We start from the raw sequence: 27,269 nt of genomic DNA, 5'->3' as shown, positions 1-27,269 counted from the left end.
GGTGTGTTTTCATTTGTGAGTAGTTGAAAAGGAAGGTGGGATGGGTCTGAAGTAAACACTGTGATATCTGCTCCATCCCTAACGCGCCTGCCCAGACCCTTTTCCTGGTCAGTTTTCAGGGACAAACACTGATGTCTAGTCATAGTTCTGTGCAAATCTCAGTTTCCATTCACTTTGGTGGGAGCAGACTGTGGGCCTTTGTCATTCTGTGGCTGTTTCACACTGCCGCAATTTGGGTGCGTTTCATTAGCTATTAGAAATTTGAGGATAAGAAAACCATACAAAGCATGGTAATTTGTGTTATTCTTATAAAGGTATACCAGTTGTCCTGATGTTTGAATCAGAAGTTGTATTGTTAAATGAACAAATGTTTGCATATATTGTCATCTGCTCTGGATGAAATAAAAAGCATTTGAGTTTTCTGTATGCCTGTATATCTTAATTCACTCTTTTACTTTAAATAAATAATTACTTTTTTTTTTTGGTAGTGCAAATAAGGTGAGAACTGATTTGGAGATGATTCAGTTGAATTAAATATGAGAATAAACATGTATTTAATGGGGCCTGGCAGCAAAGTAATTATTCTTGACAAGGCGAACTTTAAAAATGTGTTTTCTATCAGATCTGTTTCTTCTGAAAAACCTGTGTGAATTCAACAGGTGATGTTATGGATAATCCAGTAATCAGTGCTTCACCCACCATTTCATGGACCCATAAACTAGTGCAGTTTTACTTACATGGTTCTAGCAGCTATTAATGTATGTACATAACTTGTGAAACATCTAGTTATCACTCTGCTCATATTAGCTCTTTCATACTAATGATTTATTTTCATTTTCTCCAGGATATAGACCTGCGGCTAACTGGATTTGATTTATAAGAGGGGATTCTGCAGTAAATGGCCGCTCTCTTCATATTGCTGCTATGGAAAACAGAATTGTCAATAGGATGTAGTCTGATAAATAGTGCTGAGTGAAGATGCAGCTTCAATAAGTGTGAAATCAATGGAAGATACTTACCACATGAAAAGCCTTTTGAGATTTTTCTGACAGGCTCCTATTTAGGAAACTTGATCTGTTTCCTTTGGTCGCCCTCTTTTTACACCAGTGGATACAAATAAGATTGCTTCATTGTAGTCACACAACTAATGTGGGACCATGGCCTTTCCAAGATCCATGTGGCTGAACTGTGTATGGAGAGCGCTGATAGCCCGCCTGCTACACATGGGATTGAATGCCACTTTTGCTTTCTCTATACTTGGATTTTTGCTTCACGCTGCAGCTGTGTCCTCCCAAAAATTGGATGATACCAACCCAGTGGTGACCACCAACTTTGGCAAGATAAGAGGGATTAAGAAGGAACTAAATAATGAAATTTTGGGGCCTGTTATTCAGTTTCTCGGGGTTCCGTATGCTGCCCCTCCAACAGGGGAGCGCCGCTTTCAACCTCCTGAGCCTCCGTCTCCCTGGGCAGATATCAAAAATACCACTCAGTTTGCTCCAGTGTGTCCCCAGAACATTATAGAAGGCAGGTTGCCTGAAGTCATGCTTCCCGTGTGGTTTACTAATAACTTGGATGTAGTTTCCACCTATGTACAAGATCAGAATGAAGACTGCCTCTATTTAAATATCTATGTCCCAACCGAGGATGGTGAGTTAATAGCAGGCAAAACAGGGAGATCTTTTTATTTTCCTGTTCTACGTTCTAACAATATTAATTCATGTCTACTGTTAGCATGGCTTTCTTTGTTGCATGCCAGCATACTACATGTATGCATGCTGCTTTTCTTTGTATGCATCTGTCCTTTTTTAAAAAAAAAGACTTCCGTCTACACTCATTTCTTTTCTCCCACAGCACGTGTATTTTTAGGTCGAATTTGGTGCCTAATTCTCATTGCCACCCACTGACTTCTGGGAAGATGCATCAACATCTTATCCATTGCATGTGCAGGCACCACAAGTTGAGATTCTTCCGCACCTAATAACGCAGGTCATATTTGAGTTAGATAGTGGTGTTGCATGCTCCTACTGTCTGTGACGGAGCTCCATGTTATTTTCTAGTCTTCTATTCATTTTTCAGTCAAAAGAATATCCAAGGAATGTGCCAGAAAACCCGGCAAGAAAATTTGTAGAAAAGGAGGTATGTATAAAGTGTACAAAAAAAAGTGGGGGAAAAATCGAAACCTTGCAAAGGAGGAGCATATAATACAGCTGAAAGAGGTTGATTTGCTGATGCTGTCCGTTGTGTCGTAGTAAAGCCAGGAAAGTACTTAAGGAGAGGACTGCATAAAGCAAATGAGCAGATAACATTTGCAAAGCTTGAACTTGGTTGATCCTGATCATCTCTCTTTTGCTGTCCTATACTGATCCCGTTGGCAGCTTCTCTGTCATGGCCTCGTGGTATAGAGGTCTGTCCCTCATATGCTGACACCCTGCGTTGTATATGCATGCACAGGAGGTGGCTCTCATGCCTGGGAGCCACTGATGCTGCTGGCACTCCTCAGCTCTACAGTCCAGTGGCTTAGTGCGATGGCTATTAGGTACTGTAGCAAAGCGGAGCTGAAAATCTGTGTTGACTTCCTATGTGATCCATGCTGTTTTCTTAAAGCACTGTTAACTTTTCTGGAACGTTTTTGTGAAACACTTCGTTTATGCGTTGTGAAAAGTGAGTGCTGATTTCTTTTATTGGGTGGTTACGGCTCTCTTTGTAAAACTCCAAATCTCTTAATAGGGGTGTAAAGAAATGTTAAAATGTTGTGAGGTGATACTTTGGAAACTAAGGGCGTTTTAGAATCTTGGCTTCTACCATTGTAATGTTAGATAGCATCGGGGAATTTGCAGATTTCTTTGTGGGCATTTCCAGATCCCCAAGGTGATTAATAGGTGATGTGCAAGGTATATTCTGGTAGTGGTTTGAAGCAGGTATTTGGTAACAACTTTAAAGTATTAATTTTATACTACTTTACACATTTGTTTTTCAACAAGTTATTATTTTTTATTATTATCTCTGAAATGTGCTCTGTAATTGTTGGGCTACTCTTGAACCTAGAGTGTTTTTTAGGGTAAACAGAGCTGTGTGGGAGGTACCTATTACCTGTAGTCTTACCTGCGTATTTACTAGAAGTTGCTATATGCTGCAGTTACTCCAGAACAAATATAGGAAGTATCATAGCAAGAAATGGTAAAAAGTCAGGCAACGTTCAACTCTATTAACTCAGATCTAGGCATCTAAATGAAGGTGGCCTTATTTTCCAAGGTTCTTGCTATTGCAGTTTTACTGACTGTTAATTGCAGCTAGTTGTTAATTATTAATTGTTAATTGTAGTTGCTCTGTGTATGCTTTCTTAGATGTCTGAATCCAGTTGCAGTTACTTAAGGCAGTTAAATTTGTTCTTAAAGCATTGGGCTTTGAGTCAACCGCTGATGTTTCTATTGGGGAATTTCTTTTCTCAGTGCTGTAAAAATACAATTGCTTAAGCTGGATTGCCAAAGTTGAAAACAAAGATAATCAGGGTACGGTGAGCAACGTCACTTCTTCACAAATCATTCAAGTTAGAATAACTGCTGTCATTTATATGCATTCAATTAATGTGCAGCGCTGCAGCAGTTATTACGCAGTTCATCAAGCGTGTGTAATTAGCTGAGCAACTTTCACTTCCTATCACCCAGACACTGATTCACAAAGTCATAAATAAAGATGCAGATCTCCATCATTGTTCTCAGAAAGTATTTTTCCTATGAGAGAATATTAAAAAAATAAAAAATAAATCAGAAAAATATCAAAAATAAAGGAAAGAAGAGCCCAGTAGATGAGAAAGTCATGTTTATTGTCTTGTGAGCCCGAAGGAGAATAAAGAGACTTATTTGAAATTCTGGAGGTATTTCTGCAGTTAAATTCATTGCAGAAACAGCACAATAAGGAGCAGCAGCAGCTACCTTTCTCCTTGACAAGTGCAGAGAATCACTGGATTCCTTTTGCCTGGGCAGCTGGCAGAGCAGCAGCCATCCCTGTTCGTAGAGCAGCTCACCCTCTGCTCACCCATACACAGCCTTGGGTTCTCCTTGGTCTGGAGTGCCTTCATATCTCAGAGTAGTGGGATCAAGTGGTAGAGCAAAGATGCAGTAGAGTAAGGTCATCTTCCAGCTTGGAAAGGGTCTTGCTTTCTCATACAGAGAAAGAAGAAAGGACTGATACTGTCTCCTTTGCTGGATGTAGGTTGTAGTCATTTCATTGCAATCAGTGAATGATAAGTTACTGAAAAGAGTAAATAGGAAAATGAGAGGAAAACTTTTATGCCATCTGCTTAATTAAAACAAGATACATAAATTAAAAGTTACCAAACCATGCGCTATCTTATATACTATTTAATGCCAACTTATTATATGAAATAGATTTTATTAGATAAATAAACTAGTAAGAACTAATTGTCAGCTGAGGGATATGAGGAAATTAAAAATTTTGAAGAACAGGAAGTAATCTGATGAAGACAGATGTAGAAATGAAAGCAATCCTATCTGCAAGTCCTGCTAGATGTTGTAATGGGAATTATAACCATTACAATTTGTTGCTGGGATTTCGATATGAGCACTACAGAGACTACAAGTTGATAGGATGGGAGCTGAGTGAAAAGGAGGGAGGAAATATTAGCCTGTTTTTTGCTCAATATAGTTGCTTATATTTCAGTATATTTCTTAACCTTCAATTTATCGTCTCTGTAAGTAATGAAAGATCCCTTGTTTTCATGTCTGTTTCTTACTGGGCCCATGAAGGTCAGAAGTTGGCTAATTCTGTTAGGGAGTGCATACAATCACACCTGTTTGCTAGGGCTGGTTTTAGAGAGTTTGTACAAAGGCATTTGTTAGTTTTGTGTTTGTTTTCTTTGTGGCTAGTCTCCATAGTTTTAAGTTGTAGTAGAACCTAAATTATATCCCAGATGACACCATTTTACTGACTGATGCTGGTTGTATTGCTGATGATGTGGTAGTTCTTGCAAGCTTTAGCATCATTTGTAGGAAATACCTGAACAGTTTTGCACTTTGTTTAGTGTTGCTGATCTCTGTTTTATAGTCAAGGCATGAACTTGTGATTTGGAATGACAGAGTAACTCATTACCACTTTTGAGGGTTGTATCTTCTGTTTTAGCTGCAAGCTTGTGGTTTTGTTTTGCTTTGTTTTTTAATACTGTATATCCATTTAGTTGTGTTACAAGAGTTTGCACCATGAGTGTCCTACTTTCAGTTCTAATGACAATTATAAAATGAAGTTTGACAATCATGACCACTAAAAGAAATGCCAGATATTATGTATTCTGCAGTTGGGATGACAGTACGCCTTTGCGATGAACCTGTACAAAAGCCTTCATGTTGCCTGAATAGATCTCAATGTGAAGATATGGAAGTGTGGTTTTCATAGAAAACATGACATATACTTCATGTCATGGAAGTAGTTTGGGAGACAAGACTACTTATAGGAGAAAGATGGGTAGAATAAGGAAATAAATCACTTGATCCATACTTTTACATGTGGGAATTACCAATGGCTAAGAAACTGCCCAACATCAGTGACTTTTCACATGCGGATTCTGTTTCTTATTCTAGCTGGTGCAGAGAATAAATTTTAAATGCAAAGAATCATGATCTGAACTACCTCATTTGAGAGTGTAGTATGAGACAGCTCTATTAATATTTATGCCTCCTAATGGGCTACTTGATTTTCAGAGAGCAAAGCTCCCACCACCATAGTTTCTGGGTTATGTCTGCGATTACCATGGATGCACATATATGTGTTCATACAAATACTCTCCCAGAACAAAATAAAAAGAGCAGTGCTGTCGTCTCATCCTGCATTGAACATTCGTTGTTTTCCTTTGAGAATATCTTACATCAATTGTGATTCATAAATGCCACTGATAACTTTAGGGCTTTTAATCTTAGCACTATGGAAGATTTTTCATAAATCTAAGCAGATATGAAAAGTCCCATTTAGTCTGTTACCCTTTGCTTAGGTTGGATGTTTCTTCCAATACTCTATTTAACTACCTCAGAGCTATTTGACTGACCGTCTAATTTTGGAAAAGAAGGTAATTAATGCAACCTATACAGTTTCTAGGACCTTTATTAAATAACCATCCTTCTGTATGCTTTTTTCAGCTCTTAAATCGATAAGGAAAGTACAAATTTGGACCTGAGGAAATCTGTATTTCCATCTACAACATTTGTTGATTGATTATCAGATTCTTTTTTTTTCTAAATGTCTGATGTAAAGAATAATATTGAAGTATTGGACTTGTGAATGCTGTATTACTGAAAAAGAATTGAGATATTCTTCTCCGGGGCCGTATAAATGAAAGAAGTCTAAGGTGTGTGCCTGCAGCACTGCAGGCTCAGCTGTGTCAAATTACATTGCACTGCCCAAAGGCTAAGAACATGCACTTGCAGGCCGTTACCAGGGCTTATGATGTCTTGAGAATGAATGTCAAAGCTCCCAGAGATACCTCAGTTTGTATTTTGGTGTATCTCAACCTTTGCAGAGGGTGTAGATCTTCACCCGGCCACTTAGACCATTCATAATGAATTGTTTGCCTGTAGTTCACTTGTGCCAGTAGTTGCCTGCACACATCTGGAGTTTTCCTGTTTGCCTTTCCTGGCTCCTGGCTGAAGTGCCCTCCAACCTGCTCTACCCTCGCAAGGCTCTTCCCTGCAGTATCAGCTGCTGCAGATGTAGTCCATAATCCTGAACTCAGGGGCTATGTACTAAAACAAGAAGGCTGTTGCATTTTTCTGTTCAATTTTAATCACCGTGTTCCTGTTTTTCATTCCTCAGATACCATAGCAGCATTTTTTATTATACTAGTAATACATGGAAGAAGATAATGAAGCAAACATTGTCTTGTACAGACCTTTTCATCCTTTCACAATCTAAAGCTGTTAGTGTCAGTTAGCAGCATTATCCAAAGACGTGTAGTAGGTTTATGTCATATTTGAAATAACATAAAATGCTTAAACTCTGATGTACTTTCCACAGTCCTTTTTCTGGGTGAGCCACTGCTTGACAATAGACAACTTTGCAGACTGCATTTTAAGACTCCAGTCATCTTAAATGCCATCAACATTGGTCAGAGTCCTCCCTAAATGTCTAGTTGTTCAGGCTGTTGCTGACCACATAGTCATCGTGCTGTCATTGCTTTGCTCATACAACTTGACAGTGCTTATAGCTCTAACAGGTCTTAAATTCTAATCTAATTCCATTCCTTGTCCATTATTTTGTTGCTCCCTTTTCATTTTCCACATCCTCCCCCACAAGGGCTCTAAAATAGTATTGTTACCTGCTCATATGAAGTCAGATAAAACTGTTCTGTGCTTCTTCACCTTGACTTTCTCAGGTTGGACCAGCTGTACTCAGTAAATAACACTGAAGTGGTTTTCCTTTCAATCTGCTGCTTTCTAATTTATCGCATAAAGCCAGACTAGACAAAATATTAGAAGAAATAGCTGTGGAAGTACATTTGTCCATCTTTAAGAGGAATCCTTGAGTAACTTGCATAACTTTTGGATAGCTATGTTTTTCTGCTTACTTGGTCTTTTTTTTCCTGTATCATGTTGTTATTCCTTGGCTCTTCTCTGTGTTCATTCCCTTTGTTTCCTTGTTTCCTTATAATACGTAAGGATACAAATACTTTTAGTATTCCTGGCATATTTTCCAAGCTTGAATCACGATGCTTGCATTTGTCAAACCATTCTTGAAGATCATCTCAATTATAATGTTAATAATCCGCTTATAACTTGAATATTGCTCCAGTATAATTCCAGGTTTTCTTCAAATTCTTTTCACTTATAATTCTTTAACCCTCTTCATTTCTACTTTGTGTTGCCAAATGCACGTCTTCTCTGCTTTGATATGTATAGTATTAATTATATTCTGCATTCAGAACCCTGCTGCTTTAATGAGCTTAACATAAATGAGATTTGTTTTTGGGATATCAATCCTTTTCTTCTGTTTTAATATTAATATCCCATACATTACTTTCTCATGCTTCTAATAACAAAGTTTTATCCTAAATAGAAGCAACCCTGAACAACGAAGGGCTGGGAGAAGTGGGACAGATCTGACTCGAAGCTTTGTTTGCACCCATCTTCTGACACATCACTGGTTACTGGCCAGAACCAGCCACCTGGGGCTGCCGTAAGTGAAGGCAGACATTGCCAGACATGTGGAGTCTGCACAGTGCTAGTGCTGGAGCTCATTTTCCCTTCCAGAGTTTTGCTGTAGTGTCAAACTTCAGCAGGAACAGTAAATTGTGTTGCTAATTCTTCCACTGTGGGAATTGTTCTAATACCCCACTGTGTTATCAGAGCAGTAATCAGAATATACCCTGGTAGAGTTTTCTGTGCTCTTTTCATTGAGAATGCCTTTTGCATTTCCTATTCATACTGCTACGAATCGCTGTGAATGTACACAGTAAGTTTTGTATAAGGTACATGTCTGAAGAGAAATGGTTTTAAGTTGAGGGAGGGAAGATTTAGTTTGGATGTCAGGGGGAAGTTCTTTACTATGAGAGTGGTGAGGTGCTGGAACAGCTGCCCAGAGGGGCTGTGATGCCCCATCCATTCCTGGAGGTGTTCAAGGCCAGGCTGGATGGGGCCCTGGGCAGCCTGGTCTGGTATTAAATGGGGAGGTTGGTGGCCCTGCATGTGGCAGGAAGGTTGGAGATTCGTGTCCCTTGAGGTTCCTTCCAACCCTGGCCATTCTGTGATTCTGTGAACAGAAGGAAAATTACTTTTCTGGTTCTTCAGCTGTTGAAGCTCTGGAAGTCCATTACTTCAGTTACCCTGTAAAGGTCTCTCTACCAAGGAGGGCACAGGGAGAAAAAACCTTATGCAAGTTTTCTCTGTTTGCCAATAGTTTTGACCAAAAGGAGCATTGTGGGGGAAGATCATGGCCAGTATGACTGGTTAACTTTAGCAGCAGATGTGTTGGAGTGCTGTGCCCTGCACATGGGCTTTTCCAGAGTGCTTGTGGGGATCCAGGACTTGTCCTTTTATGTCTCAGAGGAATCAGAACACAGACTGCAAGTTGTTGCGGGTGCTGTTCCCTTTTTATTTATGTCAATGGCAATTTGCAGTTCTATATCTTGTGAGATGCTGAGTTACTGCATAGGATAACTAAGTTTGGGCAATATTAATGGCAGTGTTTTGAGATCAGGCCTGCAGGGGCAAAGTATTGAGGTCTCTTGGTATGATTTAATATTTTTTAAATACATTTTTAATCCTTACTTTATTTTGTAATGTGTGCAAAAATCGCATTATCATATGTAAAGAGAATCTGGTAAGCAGAAATCTATGAGAGAGACAGCCGATTATTATTTGTATTTGTTTTCTGGCAAGCTTCCATTTGTTAAATTTCACCCTTTCTATAAAGGCCTTCTTTAATTATTAACTGAAAATCAGGTATTTATGTAATTATCGTAATTATATCTACACATCTAGTGTACTTGCAATTATTTCATTAAAAATTGCAATTATTATACAATTATAAGGGATAATGACGTCCTTGTAACATGTTGCAGAAGCCCTAATTAAATGATGGCATAAATGAATTGGAAGTAATTTAGAAGTTTTGAATATTGTTTTATCAGAAATATCAGAAGTGATTCATCCACATTATGAACTGGCAATGAAACCCCTGCAAAGTTATTTTGAGCAAAGATTTCACAGAGCTCATGGAAAAGGATTTGTCTCTATTGCCTCTCTGTCATTACTTTCTGTTCTCTATATTCTTATGCTCAAAACCTGCAGATTTTTAATAGAAAGGTGCGTTGTGTAAGACGATTGCACAGCTTGCTGAATCTTTCTAGAAGGCTCAGCCTAGAGCAAAATAGGATCTATGTGAAAGCACAGCCTGTACTTAGGGGAAAAACCTATGCAACAGTTGGTTCAAGGCGGTAGAAAAAAAAAAAAAAGATGAGGAGGTTTCATTACGTGCTGAGCATTGATGACTTGCCTGTATGTTGGAATGCCCAAATGCTGCAACTCCAGGTGCTGGGGAAAGAGAGACAGAAATTCCTCCTGTTGCACAGGGCAGTGTGATGCTCCGAGCGCGGGAGGAGCGCTAGGCAGAGTGGGAACAGAGCGGCCTTGCAGAGCATCTCCCTTCCTGTCTCTGGAGTGGGTGGGGAAAGACAGGCAGGGATAACATGTGCCAGCATCTACCAAAGCCTCAGCATCACAGGTTTCTCATCTTCTGCCCTGTCAACTTTCTGTAGTGTACAGATGATCTCTGCCTTCAGTTAATTTTAAAAGTCATTGAAAATGGCAGCAAGGCATATGTAATGTTTAGTCTTCTTTTGTCAATCTGTTCTTTTAAATAACACCGTGCTGCTAAGTGATGGGTACGTAACAGAGAACTCCTGGCAGGACTGGTGCTCATGTAGCCACCCTTACCACGGCACCCACCTCGGTTTTCTCCTGAAGGCAGCACCCTGCTGTGGGCTGGTGCCATGCAGACCGGCTGGAGGGCCCCATCCCAGCGCACCCGCTGCTCGCCTCCCACCTGCCAGCTGGAGCTCCTCCTCCAGTCCTTGCTCCCCATTTGCTGGGGGAATGACTCATGCACATTCTTCCCATTTGCTTCAGATGCATTCAGGCAGGTTAGGCAAACCTTATGTTCAATTTGCTTGGTTCACATCAGTTCATTTTTTGCCCAAAGTTGATTAAAGAGGGCTTACAGGAGATACTCTATTGCAGAACGTCCCACAAAAGGATGGAAGCCAACCTCCAAGAGGCAGGAGATGCTGGAACTGCCAAAAGCCCACCTACCCATGGCAAGCTCCCTGGCTGCACCATCTGATGTTCAGGTTCCCTGCTGGGGCAGCCACTGAGGGACTGAGCTGCCCTGCTGGGGGCTGTTTCCCAGGGACCTGCTGCCCTTTAATCAAAAGCTGAGCACCACCCCAGCTGTCACGTTCCGTTCCAGTGCCCTGGCAGGAATTATTTTAGTTCCTGCCAACGTTATGCTTTGCTTTTAGTCTTCAGTATATTGATATTAATATAATGAACAGAGAAACAAAACATACCATTACCAGCAGGATCTACCTGAAGCAATGAGAATTTAGTTTCTGAGAGTCCTTGTTCCCAAAGAAATGCTTTTAATGAGATGGACCCACTGGTAAGGGAATATGAACCAGGCATTTACATGTGTTCATGTGTGTACATATACAGTCACAAATAGATGGGAAAGGTTGACGAAATGCTGTACAATTTGCCTAATTTCATTGCAAAATTTACATTCATATGTTTTCATATTTATTTTAAAATGGCAAGAAGGTTTCAGAGATTTTTCAAAAAAGTAGAATTTAGTTGCTTGAGGCCAAATGAAAGATAAGTGCATGAGCCAAGTCGGTACTATGTCAGGTTTTGTACATTTACGTGCTCTGAGGCTGCTTCTAGTAATAGTGCCCCATGATCTCTACAGCACTTTGGATCCATGAAATATCACTGTAGAGTTGGTGAAGAGGCAGATTTATTTCATGAAATTTCACAAGAAATCATTAGGCTGTAAACCTAGATTTTAAATTCTTAGTCCTTTCCCTGTTTCTCCATGCTAAACTCGAATGAAGTACCCTCCATATGAATCAACTAAAACTGTGCTATGTGGAACAGGCAAGAGGGTTGAGTTTATGTCCTACACTTTTCAGTCATTAACTGTGTTCATCAATTACAAATAGATTACTTTTGCTAGAAACAATAACTTTTGAAACAAAAAATAATTGCTACAGGTAAGTGCTGAAGCACATTCAGTCTCTTGGTACACAATGTTTTCAAAGATGAAGCCTCGTGTAAAGGAAGAGGCCAAAGAAGCAACAGTCGCCTTTCCTTCACAGTGCCGTGGAACTCCGTACTGGCAGGCACTTCGTGCAGTGTTGCAATCACAGTTCTTGAAGTATTGAAGGCATTACCTGGCCAACAGCGTGCTGTGATGCCAGATCATAGGGAACGCTGGCTCGGGTGTCACAGAGACAGGGATGAATGCTGACAAGGTCACTGTAAGAGTGCCCCATCCAGAATCCCGGTCTGCTGGCAGAAGCTCCTCGCCTCCCCTTCTGCGCGCATTACATTCTGTGTCGTTCACATCGAGGCGAGCGCTGCCCCTTGAACTGCGAAGCAATTGTGTGTTCTTGACAGGCTGGTTTTGCTTCTTTCCCTGACATCCATGAACGATGCCTGCCGAAATGCAGTGCGGCAGCAGCAGGCCATCAGCTTGTGGAGGTGAGCGGGAGGCAGCCGGCGTCTGAGAGGAGCAGGAAGGCGAGCTGACAGCAAAGACGGCTCCTGACACCCGCACGGCAGCAGGTGCGTGCCGAGCACAGAGCTGGGATGAAAAGGCTCTTTCCCTTTAGGCAAAGCAAGACCAAGAAACAGGCAGTGCAGAAATCCGCCCTGCAGTTTTCAGTGGCAGAAAGTATTTTTTTTCTCCAGAGTTTGCTTACACGTATGAGTTGCCATTTTCCTGCCCAGAGCTTTGACATACTGAACTACAAGCTGGTTTTGTCTCAGCCCAACAGGCAGCAGCAGAACAGAAGCAGCAGGTGATTCAGAAAGCATCTAAAGGAGGGTTACAAGGATGGGGAAGGGTCTGGAGGGCAAGACGTGTGAGGAGCGGCTGAGGGCCCTTTGTTTGTTGGGCACAGAGCCGCACAGGCTGAGCAGGCTGAGGGAAGCCCTCATGGTGACCCACATCTCTGCACAGGGAGCGGAGGGGCAGCGCTGAGCTCTGCTCTCTGACAACAACAGGGCCCAGGTAATGGCTTGGGTGCATCAGGTGGAAGTTCAGGAATATGCATCTCTTCCAACTCCGGATATCCTATGATTCACTCCATATGCGCTGCACAGTTGTTGCCCTGTCCCAGCGGTCTGAGCATCACTACTGCCCAGTGCGTGGGCATTTGTGATGGGAGAAGTCAGGAGATAGGTTTGACGTGAAGTAGAGCAAAAGCTGTCCATCCCTTAATATCGCTTGATTAAAAATGGATAAACTCAGCACTAAGTCAGATTTTGGCCTGTTGTTTGAATTATGAATATTCTTCTAAATGCTGTCACTTCCTTAAAGAAATACAGTGGTTTCTTTTGAATTTTAAGTGACTTTGGATTGAAATTCTGTGTGAGTGATTATCTGGCTCAGTGAATACTGTTGTTATTATTAGCGGTTTTGGGTGTTAACCTCTTCACTGCCAAAATCTGTAAGTGCAGCATGCCATTCTACTGGCACTCAGGAACTAGAAAGGTTAAGAAGCCATTGAAACCTATTCAAGAAATGTCATAATTTTCAGGTTGATGAACTGCAAGCCTGGAAGAGAACAAAGAAACAATAATTACATTTACTTTATGCTTGCAAAGAAGACAGTTTGAAGGAGAGCGGGCCATAGACAGTAGCTCATTTTCAGTTCTGCCCCCATTAGTTATGTCACATTCCAACTTCAATTCTGTAAGCCCAGAAATGTGCTGCTTAAACAGAGTTTGGTTGCATAGGGATGATTTGAGATAGAGCCCCATGCTCCTTTCTAGTCATTCTGGTCCTTGCCAGCCTTTTCCCATTCTCTCCCTCCCTCCCTTAGCTAAGCAGCACCTGGCCTTCTCCCTCTGGTGAACTTGCGTGACTCTATTTCAAGTATAGATTTAGTTATTAAATCTGGAGATAAAGTATGGATCTGTTCCACTAATCAGATACTGCAGTGACTAGAGCCACAGACGTACTCAGAGAGATCAATTAGATTAGATTATCAGATCATTATAAGCAAACTCTTAAAGACAAAGCAATAGAAAGTAATCTCATGTCACTCTGTTTCTTTAGAGGATATTTATGCTATTGTTTGTTCGCTTCTCTGTTTCTTGTACATCTGTTTAGTACCGCAGTGGTGCTTAGCCTCACTTCAGTGCAGGGCTGGATGGTCAGTACAGTCCACACATCGAAACCTCTGTGATGCTCTCCATAAGCTCCAACACATTATGAGGTTTCTTGGGGAACTCATTTTGGATCTTGATCTCTGGGATTAGGCAGAAGCCTTCTGTTTGATTGACATCCTTCTATTATCTCTCTTGTCTCATTCTGTATTTATTATTTTGACCGTGATCTTATTTTGACTACTTTTATCTCATAAGCCCAATATTATGAGCGAATACCAGCTAATTCAGATAAAGATTCATTCATCCTCTAGGTATTCATTTTCAGAATTCCTGTGAAAATGTTTTTTCAGCGTATAATAGCCCATCTTGTCAGTTCTGAGTCTTGGTTATACTCTCTACAGCCAGCAGTATCATTTTCTTAGCATGTGTATATATATGAGCTTTGCTTTTAAATATATATTTTAGTAAGTATTAAGACTAATGTTATTATACTGTTTCTGTGAGAGAACTGGCAGAATGGTATACATCAAAGGCAACAATTAGTATATTTTCATTTGAGTTGTTCAGCCTATTAGGCTGTTAAATTTTGCATAGAAAATCATTAGCATGTGTAATTTGGTGAGGAAGGTCTTGGAAGAGGAGTGGTGGATGTAAATCAATTGGTGAGGGGCTCTCATATGGGATTCAAACAACAGAGCTTTGAAATATCATGAAATATTTTCTTGTGCATTTACTGCGAGTGCAGAGAGGTGAAAGAAGCTGCAGGATTATCAGTGGTTTAGGAGTTAACAAAGAAGCTCCAGCTGGTTTTGTCTAATATTAACACCTTGAACAAGATTGTATCCCCTTCTTTTCTCAGTGAGCTCTGCAGAGATGCACAGAATTGAGATTGCAGTGTGCCAGCTCTCCTTTTAAATAAAGATGAAGGACATCAGAATCAGGTTTGAGGTAACAGTTCATCGTGTTTATGGGAAGTCCAGTATCAGGTCTTGCTTTTGGGTTAGAACTGGACTAACTTGGTATAAAGATTAGTACTTTTTACCCATTTTTTTTCTTTCCACAAACTAGTTCCAGAACTGTTGCGTTGCAGGTGATGTTACATCTGTCACACGTGTTGCTTGCTACTTTGGGATTAGGAGAAGTTGAAAAAGTGATGGAAAAAATTGTGAAGTGCATTTCTTCCCCATTCTTAATGGGCACACGTGACCTAAAATTCTGACAATTTAAAAATAGTTATCTGGCATTAAATAAATTCAAAAAAGTTTAGCTTTTGGCCAATAAAAATCGAAGAGGAAAGGTCAGAAACCAACACCAAAATAGAAGAATTATTAACTAAAGATTCCATCGTACAGCAGCTAATCAGGGCTTTTGTGTGCCCTGCTGTGCCAATATCTATTCTGAAACTAGTCATTATGTCTCTGTTCTAAAAAAGAACTAATTTTGAAGACTTCACTGCACTAAAATCAAGTAATTTACCACCCTCGACAATTATTTTTTGCTGTGGTTTTATGATGTTTTTCCTGATGAAGCATTTAGTGCCAGACAGAGCGGATTGTGGTTTTGTCTGCACTTCTCAGGTTGAAATTTCTTTGTGTGCAGTTCCAATTCTTTGGTGCCAAAGTACTTGATTGCCTTCATAAACTGGGATGTTTAGCTGCAAAACTGACATAAGCATTAGGATTACATTATTGATTATTTTGAAGGCGCAAAAATCCATGAAGGCCTTTCTGTTGTGCTCAGCTGAAAGCACCTGTACCCATTAGCACTCAGTGGGTGCGCTCCTGGCCACATCAAAGCCAATCATGAAATTCCAGTTTAGCAAGACCAAGACCAGATCTCCATTTCTTTAAAGATGAACACTTCTAAACTTGAAAGTAGATACAGAGGATTGGAATGTTTTGTAGAAGTTTTTAAAGATTATGCCTGGGATAGATAAATGTTTTCCTTTTTTTCCTCCCATACTTATTTTTTCTAAGTAATTTTATAAGTAATTTTACATCTTGCATCAAAATACTTCCGGAGATAACAAATCAGTTTTACTTTCTTCTATATATTTTCTGTGCTTTCTCAGCTCACAGACCTTATCCTTTGTTGTCTTTATTTCCAGTTTCCAGCTCTGTGTTTCTTCATTTAATACCTCCTTAGGCCTGAAAAAAAAAACCACAAGCTGTTCGTTTGCCAATATCACTGTTAAAATCCTCCTTTATGTTGAAGATAGAGCAGGACAAAAGAGTGGACTTCTGCAGTCACACACAGAGAGGGAAAGAGACTTCATGCCGTTGTGGAGCTGAATTTAACACATCCCATTCTTTTTATCACACGCCTATTCTTTGGGCCAGGCTGTTTATGATGCTCCCGGGTTGCTTTTGTGGCTCCAGTAGCTGAAGCAATGTTTCTTGTCTTTAATTCTTACACAACTTAATCCTGATCTTTCCTAAGTGCAAGTATTTGTCAGTCAGTTGCCCCCTACAGGGGTGAGACTCAAGTCTTATCTCGGCCCATGAAATATTTTCTGCCTCCCGCTTGACTTGCAGTCTTATAGCTTCCAAATACAGCAAAAGAAAGGATTGCTGCAGCTTCTATTAATTATTTACATGCTGTTATCAAACATTCCTAGAGTGCTGTAAATTTACAGGCTTTAGTACAAACTTGGAGAAAACGAGTTCCCTGCTCCAGAGAATTTACAGGGAAGAAAAGACAACAGGGGTGAAGATATAAAGCCAGTGGTTGTAGTAAAGCAGCGCAGAATACAGGAGTTTTGATAAGAAGGGATTGCTGTAATACACGGTGCGAAGGAGGAGAGCAGGATGCGTGCGCAGAGTGCTGCGAGAGGAGAAAGAGGCAACAGTAAAAGCCAGTAACAAATAACGTGCAGGGATTACAAGGAAAGCAAAAGGATTGACCTGATTTGTGTGTTTACCACTCAGCGTCTTAGCGGTGCCCTTTCAGCTCCTGAATATAATCATTTAACTCCGGGGGTGGCAGAAGCCGTTGCACATCTCAAAGGAGGACCTGCGGGTCTCTCTCCCTCTATGTGTGAGCCGGTGAGGGGGTGTTCCTGCACGTCCCACACAGCAATGGCAATGGCCAGCTCTGAGGAGGCGAGGGCGCGATGGTTGTGCTGTGCTCTGGTGGCAGCAGGCAGTGCATGCACACCCCTCCTTCCGAGGCAGCAGTGTGACCACACGTTGCTGTGCTGGATGCACTCTGCCGCTGCTTTGTGAACTGCCTCTGTTCTACTGTAGAACCATTATCATTTTCTGCTTTTCCTCTAATGTGATTTTATTTTTAGTTGCATGAAAGGATGAGCACAAAGTACAGATGAGTGTATAAACAAGTCGGAGTGAGTCGAGGTGAATAGGCTGACTTGGTGTACAGAAATCCACAAAGGCTGACATCATTTCCCAGTGACTTTGTTGCTGTGGCTGCATTGTGTAGCAGCGCACGTCGGTAGGTTCACTGCAGTTGTACCAAAGGCTACAATTGCTGCTATGGAGATCAGTTGAAGTGAAGAAATATGAAGTGGTATAACATATAATAGACTAACTGGCTGTAGTGCGTAAAAGTACATGTGAAAACAATACAAATTGTTACCTGAAAAAAAAAAACAAAACAAAATTTATTCTTCACCCTTTGCTGAGTGGAAGGGGATGCTCTAGCTTGCTTCTGGCCCAGGCAGTGCATTGCACCGAGGGCTTCACCCCCATATGCTAACACTGCACCCAGTTAAAGCTTTTACTTAAGCATGCCCCTAATTTTAAGCAGGAGGGCAGTTGTGGAGCCTGGGAATTATCCAGGAACACTCCATGCTGGCCATTAATTTAAAGGCTTGCCTGATGGCAAATTCACCACTTACAATGATGGGAGGAAGACTTGTCCTGTAGTTTGCTATAACTAGAAGGATGACTCCGAAGGACCATACATCATGTGGACATTGCTTTGGCAGTTTAAAGTGGCCATAAAATGTCTGTAAATCAACTTACGATGTTGTTGTAACATAGACATTATTGCAGTCACTGTCTTGAATTCTGAGCCAGCCAAATATTGGAATGTTTGTGTACTTTCACCCTGCGTAGATGTAGCTACAAAGACATTGCTGTTGGCCTTCTGCACTTCAAGCTGCATTTATTTGCCTATTTACTGTAACTTTCTTTTAACTAATTTTAAGATGGAATACTTTGAGACAAAGTAGTCAAGTGTATGGTTCCAAGCCTGTGGACAGAAAGATCAGCCAAAAGTTAAACTCAGGAAAGAACAGATAATCAGCAAACTCGTGCTTGTCTGTTAGAGCAAAGTAGCATTAAAGAACAGAACGTTTGACTGTAATGGAAGTTGCAGTTGCTTCTCTGCCAGGGCAGCAGTCCTCTTGAAACTGTCATCTATTGCAACTTGAGTGATTGCTAATTACCTTTATGAAAACACCAACTTCAATTACATTTTTGTGTCACCTGTATGGCTTTATATTTGCATATATTTAGGAAGGCATTCATGCAACTCTGAAAAAATTAGGGAACCATTCAAGAAAAATTAGATTCATGTTGGAATCATAGCATTAAACGTGCTGAAGCTATGGAACAAGCTGTATCGTTCCCAGCATGCTTTCAGCTCAGAAAATTGGGAAAAATGCAGTGTGTCACTAACTGTGAACACTGCTCACACCTCCCTGTGAGCTGGGCTTGCACCTAGCACTGATGAAACGCTGTTCCCCTTTGCAAGTGCTTATTATTTGTTTGGGGCAGGAGGTGAGAAACTTCTGTACTGGAGGCTTCAGTGGCACATCTGGCTTTCACCTTGAGCTTTGCAAGAACTCAAGTTTGAATTCAAACTGTCCAGCTTGAGCCAATGCCTCCTTCAAAGAAGAGAGAATTAGAATGACTTCTCTGCCTTTCTTGGAGTCATGGTGTCATTTGTTCTGGCAGCAGATGCAGCAAAATCATTGTACTTAAGTTTCCTGTGCTATTTTAATGGCCCAGAATTTTTTTTTCAAGGGGGTTTAGATTGTGTGGAATGCAATGACAAGTGCATTAATTCCAGGGTTTCTATGAGTGTGGCTCTGAAGTCTCCGTACTCATTTTATGGTTTGTGGTAGACAGGAATGAACGGCTTTATAGTTTTGCTCTCTTTTAGTGAATTGGAGTAATTCCTCATGGTAATAAAACACAGACCCAAATTAGCAAAAATCTGATCCCTAATTGACCTTATCTTGCTGCCAGTCTGATGTAATTCAGTTCTGTTGTGCTCTTGCCCTCATTTCTTGTGAATAGTGAAAGAACACTCACGCTCATTGATGAGAAAACTGAAAAAATTCAGGCATTTTCCACTTTGCGGATACGTTTTATTGGTTTCCACAACTAAAATTATTGTCATTTTTAAAATTGAATATATTGCTGATGTGATTGTCATCTTGAGCAAATCTGTGTCTTTGTGCATACGGCAGTGCCCCAGTGTTAAAATTCTGCTCCAGGTGCAGTACAGCAGCTAAGCAGCTCTGGTACCTCGCATATTTTCATGAGACAGATGTGGATTTCCCTTTCCCTTTTCCCTTTTCTTTTCCCTTCATTATAAGACAGACTTGTAGTAACCTACTGATTACTTTGTGCTTGGGAGTTTCCCTTGTAGTTACTGAAATCACTAGTAAAACAGTGGTACAGAAATTTCAAAATACAGTCTATTAAATAACTATTTCTAGATGAAATTGAGATGAATTTTTAGACTTTGCCAATTAAAGCGAACTGAAATAAAAGCTTCAAGTGCATTTAAGGAAATTTTTTATCTTATTAATATTTATTAAACTATACTTCTTATTTAGATATCTTTATCTTAGATACTGTGTCATGCGATCGCAGAGGATTATCTGAGATAAAAAGTAACTTGGACAAAGTTAATCAAAGTGAGCTGACTGCATTTTCCTTCCTTAGATTGACAGAAAGATGGAAAAGTCAGAAAAAAACATAATGATTAGAATTGAAAACCCTTGCTACTTTATACATCTTGGAGTGTTTTCGCAATGAAAATGTGAAACACTCTTCAAAAATAAGGAAGCAAAATCCCAATTTAATCCAGTACCACAATAAAAATTTAATAGCAGTGCAAGGCTGACACTCACATCGTGCCTTCAGAAGTGCTTCTGCCACGTTACATCAGTCTTCCTGCCCACATCCTCTGTGCTGTTCTAGACAATTATTTATGGTACTCTTTATGGTTGTTTTTTTTTTGAGGGAAAGCACAGAATGCTCACTTCTGCTCAGCAATTGATACGGATGCAAAGAGCATGCAGGAGCACACTTTTGTCAGAGCATTTATCAGAGAGCTAACACGGTGCTGCCAAATGCCATGCTTTGTTGTGCTGCCTGTAAGCCATGGAGGGGGCTGCAAAAAACACTGGTGTTGCTTGCATTGGGGTTCTACTCTTCGGTAAGAGAATAGGATTTTGGGTATCTAAAACCATTTTTGTTCTCAGTGTTCTTCCTTTCACAGTCAAAACCAACTCTCTGGCTGCCTTTGAGTTCAAATTTCTCATCTTCTCAACTTCTGCAGAACCTTCCTAGCCCAAGACCCCATTGTGAAAAACAGGAGGAGCTTGTGTGTTTTGAAACCCAAAGCAAGCTTTCTTTTTGTATGCAACAAGACAAAGGGCACTCACTACTTATTTGTTACCTTTGCAGATCATCTTTAAACTGGCTGAGCCTCTTTGTATTTCTATTTAGAATGAGGATTTTGGCCACAATCACGGTGAGCATCACAACAGAAGTTAAACACTGCAAAAAAGTTGTCATTCAGAGTGGAAAATCCACCAAAACTTCAGTGTAGGTAGCAGCAAAGTAATGTAAAGTTAAAGACTAGAGCAGAAGGCAGTCTGCTCCTCTGAACAATGACCATAAATATTTACGCTCCAGAATAATTAATAATTCATGGCACATGACAGTCACAGAACACACTGTGTTGATGCTGTGCATCTGGTTTTTTTGTTTGTTTTTTTTTTTTTTCCTCTTCTTTTCACAAAGCAACACCTTTAGTCCCGGGGTGGTTTGTGAACAAGCACTCAGCAGCCACCAGCCCTGGGAAGTGGTGCTGGCAGCCGCCATATCCCTCCTGCACCCATGGGCTGTGTGGTGGCCATGGCTCGTGCTTGTGCTTCCACCACAGCATGCAGCTTCATCACGGGTTTCTTACACAGGTACAGGCAAAGATTCTGATAGATGAATTTGTTTTACTCTTTTTTTTTCCTTTTTTTTCTTTTAATTTAAGTCTGACTAATTAAAATTATCTGTGCTTGTATCAGCTTCAGGCTGAATGTTGTGCAGGAAGCTCAGTGACAACCTTCCTGTGCTTAAAAGGAGCTTATAATCAGGAGAGAGACCGACTTCTTATGTGGTCTGATAATGATAGGACAAGGGGGAATGGCTTTAAACTAAAAGAGGGCAGATTCAGGTTAGATGATAGGAGGAAATTCTTTACCCAGAGGGCAGTGAGGCCCTGGCACTGCTGCCCAGAGCTCTGTGCCCCATCCCTGGAGGTGCCCAAGGCCATGGATGGGCTCTGGACAGCCTGTGCTGGTGGGGACAGCTGGCCTATGGCAGGGGGGTCGGAACTGGATGGGTTTTAATGTCCCTTCCAACTCAAGCCATTCTATGACTTTATAACAAACAGGCAAGACAAAGTGTAAGAGAAATACATTATCTTCTCTTGTGTTTAGTGCAGGATGTGTTCTGCCATATAGACGAGTGTGCATGCAACATGGACTGTAGGCAGTTTCATAAGGCACTTGCATAGGAAGCCAGATTATATGAATTTAACTTAATTCTGGTGTTTTCTAACCTCTGAGTCTTTGACACTGCAACTTTAATGTTAGTTTAATATAGTTTCTTTAGAGTAATACAGGTCAAGAGTCCCCATAGGTCTTATAAATCTGATAACCACATGGAAAATGTAGCAGGAGAAGCTTGTGAGAAAGAATGGGAAAGTGCATGTTCTTATGGCAGTGTCTCCTTATGGTGGCTTTAAGAAAAGCTTGTGTAAACTACCACAAAAAGGGTGAAATCTTCATCCCTTTGAAATCAAAGGGATTTATTTGAGAGTTTATGTGATTAGCACAGATGAAGATATCTGCTGCAGTAGAGGCAGAAGGATTTTTTAAAGAAGCCTTTAAAGTGACACACTGAACTGTTAATTCTGTAGATTTCTGTTGTGCTACTCTATAGGATCCTCTCATGTTTCTCCAGGCAGAAAGTTCACAAAGCCATATTTATTTGCATTATCTGTATCTTTATATATCTATATACAATGCAAAGATAAAATGTAGACTGTTTCTATCTGGAAATTTGTATAGTGTTCCTATGTCTGATGTTGCTGGAGTGGAACTGTGCATTCCCTTGAAGTCCGGGGCCACGTGCTGGAGTAGAGGTAGTCACATTACTTATGGGTTGTATTAACACTGGATTAAGAAAGCCACAGTAAGATTTATCTTTCTGATCTTTCACAATTAAGCATTAGTCTAGTTTAAAGCTTTAAAGTATCAGACAGTACAGCAGCATAAGTTCTAATTAGCATCGGAGCTAATGCATAAATTGGTGTTCGTGTGAAATAAACATGCCAAAGAGCATAATACATGTATTATTTTAAAGCTTGTGGGGGTTTATTCTGATATTAATTATAAATTAAGATGCCAAATGATTTATGTTAGATGTTCTTCCTATTAATTAAATTATATTACGCTAATAAATCAGTCTTCTTCCCTAATTATAAGAATAGAAAGTTGGAAATGGTTTGTTGTCCTATGTTTCCTATTTGGGATTATAGGAAAAAATATCTTAAGCTGCCTTAATATGCCTTCTTCACCCCAAATTTTTGGCTTCACCCTTTCACGGTGCATTCAGCAATCACCAACCTTAGAAATACATCAGCTGAAGTTTTCAGGTAGCCTTTGTCTTAACAAATGAAACAAACACAGTGAGATTTCCAGCGCAGGAGCAGGAGTGTGATGGTGGCAATCTGTCACTGCTGTGATGAAGCCTCCAGTTTCGCTACAGCAGGATGGTTTCACCTGGCCTTCTGGGGCAATACAAAAGGAAAAGGTGGGCACATATTTCCCTAAGGAAAATGTAGAATCTCCTTCCCTTCCTCCTCTCGTCCTTCCTTTCCCACCCAACCACAAGCACATCTGATGGCAGCAGCATGACGTTGAGCACAAGGCTGCGCAAGGAAGAAAGGAGGTTAAAAGCCCTTGAAACATATGGCGTGCTTTGGCTTAATAGGAAGTAGGTGGCAAGCTCTGCAGGGGTGCAGCATGTTTTTGTGGAGCATTTGTTTCCCAAATACCTGTTTATGATTTTTGCCCCGCAGACACGCAGTAAGTGGATGTAACTGCAGTGTGTGTCTCGGTGCAATGTGTGCTCCCCGTAAATGTGACAGTGATGAGTTTGATGAATGAGGAGGTGGCAACCAAAACAAAGACAGAGAGTGGTGGAAGGACAACTCAGGAACTAAATGCAGGTGCCATTTAGGGTAGAGCCTGCTGGTACTGTTTACTTCCCTGCTGAGATAGAAATCTTTCTCCTCTAAAAGCCTTCACAAAGGGCTGAGGATATCCCTCTGCAGCACTGTATTACAGGACAAACATTGGAGGGGAAAACTGTTAAAGGCACCTCCTGGTTTTACTGAATTATTACTGCTCTGAGCAAAAATATACTGTAGGAAAAACCCAGCTGTTAAATGCAGTGCATTTGGAGCGAGCATTTGCTTCACCGTGGAGTTTGAAACGTATTTCTTCCCAAATAAAAAAGGATACAAAAGTCACAAATGAAGTGAGTATGTTCCTATAAGAAGTAGGTGGAAATTTTCACCATTGTCTAGAAGCCCTCACAATATTGTGACTGCCGTGGCAGGTGAATAATGAGCCGCTATGCTGGGCTTCCAGCTAAATGGGCCTTTGTCCTGTCTACACTGCAAAGACATCCAGAAGAATGCAGAGCAGTTTTCCAGTACACAATGAATCACTCAGTGAGGCCAAATGACACTCTCCGAGCACTCGTCCCAGATATTACAGCTGTTGAAGGAAGCTGCTTATGAAACAAGGGTAGGCTCAGTCACTTCGTGACCTCAAAGCTCCCGCGCTGTAGGAAATAGTTGGGGTAACTCATTGCGGGGATTGCTGTGCTTTTAAACCCACAAAGCCCTGAAAGGAAATTACTGGAGCGTTAGAAAGATGCAACTCTGAGGTCTGATCTGTGAGGATGTGCTCTAGAAACAGCGTGATGGCATCGGGTGGATCGCATAATGGCAGGGAGCAGCGATGGGGGTATTTAATTCATACAGGGAAACAGGGAAAAAGGAATACCAGGGAACAGAAGAGTTGTCTCTCCCCAGCCAGAAAAGCTGTCACGATTGCAGCATGTTTGGTGAAATGGACTTTTCCTGCTACAGGGGGAGCTGTGTCAGTTCTCAGATCTGTATAAGTGGCAATTTAGGTATTTTTATATTGGTGAACAGTTTAAAATGCGCAGGCCTAAAAACAATCTCACCACATCTGCTCTGTGGAGGAGTTCTAGGTGCAGTGTGGAGAAACACCGCAGCCCCTCAGTTACCACTGGTGTTGCTGCTCCACAGTCTCTCATGTGATATTTGCACTGCTCCAGGAATGGTGCGTGAGCAGCGACAGTCCATCTAATGCAGCAGTGCAAGGGCTATACATTATTTACAAGTTACACTTGCCTTCCAATTCCAGCCTTTTTTTCCATGCAACTTTCATGTATTTTAAAAGTAGAAATAGTTATAGGTAAGAAGATACACCAGGTAGGTCTGGAAAGGAAAAGGAGGTTTAATACAATCATTGCTGCATTGTTTTCTTTACTTCATGCATAATCCGATTCTTGGTATTGATGATATGTATTACAAACCTCCACTTTCATTTTAATGCACAGTTTATTTTCTTCTTTTTATTCCCTTTTCTCCTTCACTTAATATACAATTTTTCTTAGATTTTGAGGTGAGACGGTGATAAACCACACGTGAATTCACAAGCTAAACAAAAAATCAAGATGGTACTAGCTGGGAAAAACATGTATGCCTACACAAAGTTCTGTTCTGTTGCAGCATAAGGTGACAGAACATCTGTGATGTTCTGTTATAGAGTAACTGTATGGCTACCAAAAGGTCCACTGTCATGTGTGCTACTGCACAGGAAAACTACACGTGTGCATTGGGAAAGTGGTGCTCAGGATGCTGCTGGCATCTAGAATGGGGCTGTTCTGCCTCTCTGTGCTCAGACTATGATCTCCTGTGGATTTGTGTCCTCTGCCTATTGCTGCTATGAATGGCTGGGACATCCTGCACTACACTTTCTTTAAAAAGTGAACGTCCTGTATTTTGGCAGCTGACTCCATCCCCAGAACCCCAAGTTTGTGAGCTGTGGGACCAGGCACCAAAGCTTCCATTCACTCTGCTCTCACAGCAGTGGCACAGAGAAAGTGTCACATGAGAAACTTGGAGAAATTTTCCTCTGGTGTCTCGGTCCCCTCCTGTGAGGCAATCAGAATCCTTCTGAGACATTTCAGGTTGACTCAGGGGCTCCTTTAGCACTGTATTGGAATAGCTTCATTACAGTCAATGGCACTATTCTATTGAGTAACTATTCAGCAGTGTGAGAAAGAAACTCACAATATGCCACAATAAAAGGCCCAATTTTGTCTTCTTTAAATGCACAAAATTCCCACTGACTTCCTTGCAAAAAGAAAAAGGGCTATCAGGCCTAATGCTGTCTGTCTAAATATAATTCTACCTGACACTTTTGACCTTTATTTTTAGAACAGTTTTACTTTTAAAAGGGAGCATGGAAATAGAGGAGCATCTATCCATTTACATGGGGGGAAAAGTAAAATTGTGTCTGTTCCTCATTCTGGGTGCTGAAACATTGCAACGTGCGTGCCAAACCCCATGCTTGACCTTCAAGCAAATCATTAAATGAATGAAAGACACAGCAAAATCTTGTTTGATATGTAGTCTGAGAATGGTGGTGGCTACAGTTATATTAAGCCAATCAGACTCTTTATTCATCTTTTAATTTATATTTTAAAAGCTTCAACTTAGACATAGTTAAACTGTGGGGCCAAATGAATAAGGTCATGTGTTATTCTTTATATTACAGAAGGAACTACGTGTACTATCACATGTATTGGCAATGGCCAAGAATTGCTACTGGAAAGACTCCGAGTTTCATTTTGCCCATACTAAATCATCAGTTTACAACTGTTGTGTGATTTTTTTGTTCGCATTTAGCTGAATACAGCGATAAAGTTGTGTTCTCAGTATCTGCAGAGAATATTCCCCTAACAGGAATTGCAATTTAAAAATAAAACGCCAGATGGCACCCGGGAGCATTCCTGAGACTGATACGGACCGAATCCGCAGTGAAAATGGTGCTGGAATTGGGTTGAAATGAATAAAACAACAGTCTTCTCTTCTTGCTAATGATGAGCATATTTCGACCCATGATCTCTCTTATTTTAGTTATGTTTCTTGCAGTCCTTGACATCTTCTAAAAGCATCATGGATACTTTTCAAAATATTTTTAGACATTATTATTAAAAAGTCCATATAAATCTGATCTTGTAACTATATGAAATTCAATAAACTTTTGTTTAAAAGCCAAGGTACGAAATGAACAGTGTGGCCACAGACCCAGTGACTTCCTTGGCACAGATTACTTCTTTTGAAACAGCTTGTGTCAGGATTGGGATGGGATGCTTCCATTCAGTGACACTTGGTTTCTTGCCACAAAGAGTAGGAACCTGACCAGGTGTGGGGAGGCAATTAATAGAATGGTCATGCCACAGAATCTAATGATATCTCTGTATTTTCAAAGTCTGATGCCCTTCCTTCTTGATTCAGGGATTGTTGCTTCAGGGATTTAGCTGTGAGCTAAACCCGTCCTCCCTCTGCAGTGCATTGAAGCAAGATATAATTCTATAAAGAAAAAATGAAGTTAAGAATGTAAGGTATTGTTTAAAAAATGATTTTTGATTAAAGGCTCTTTGAAAAGTAAACTCTAAAACAGAATTGTCACTGCATAATTTATAAGTGCATTACCATCATCATAACACAATTTTTAAGTGCCTTGCACTTTACATCATGATTGTCATATCCATCTCCCTTAATATATTGGTATATACTAGTGGTATGACCAATCTCATTACTTTTTTCTTTGACAGACAAAAAGAGAAATGGAAAGTTTTAGATTAATTTAGGACCTGAGTTCTCTTCTTGAATTATGGATATAAGCTGCAGTAGCTAAAGGTGTTTTGGTATGCATTGGAAAAGCAATCAGAACCACACTAACATATATGATGCCTGTTCAGAACTTGTTCTTGCACAGAT

At 40.6% G+C, this 27,269-nt stretch overlaps 1 protein-coding gene across 7 annotated transcripts in view; it reads left to right on the top strand.

Moving 5' to 3' along the window:
• NLGN1 (neuroligin 1) overlaps positions 1 to 27,269 on the top strand; it is a 394,877-nt gene that overhangs the window by 117,649 nt on the left and 249,959 nt on the right. For all 7 annotated transcript variants that reach the window (XM_052685910.1, XM_052685911.1, XM_052685909.1 and 4 more), the window contains one exon: positions 845 to 1,650. In XM_052685910.1, coding sequence (XP_052541870.1) covers positions 1,158 to 1,650 — 493 coding nt within the window. In that variant the 5' untranslated portion in view covers positions 845 to 1,157. The remainder of the gene's footprint in view (positions 1 to 844; positions 1,651 to 27,269) is intronic.

The sequence above is a fragment of the Tympanuchus pallidicinctus genome, unplaced genomic scaffold (genome assembly GCF_026119805.1).
Source record: "Tympanuchus pallidicinctus isolate F22 unplaced genomic scaffold, pur_lepc_1.0 scaffold22, whole genome shotgun sequence".
Classification (NCBI taxonomy): Eukaryota; Metazoa; Chordata; class Aves; order Galliformes; family Phasianidae; genus Tympanuchus; species Tympanuchus pallidicinctus.
This window is presented reverse-complemented; position numbering and strand designations above follow the sequence as displayed.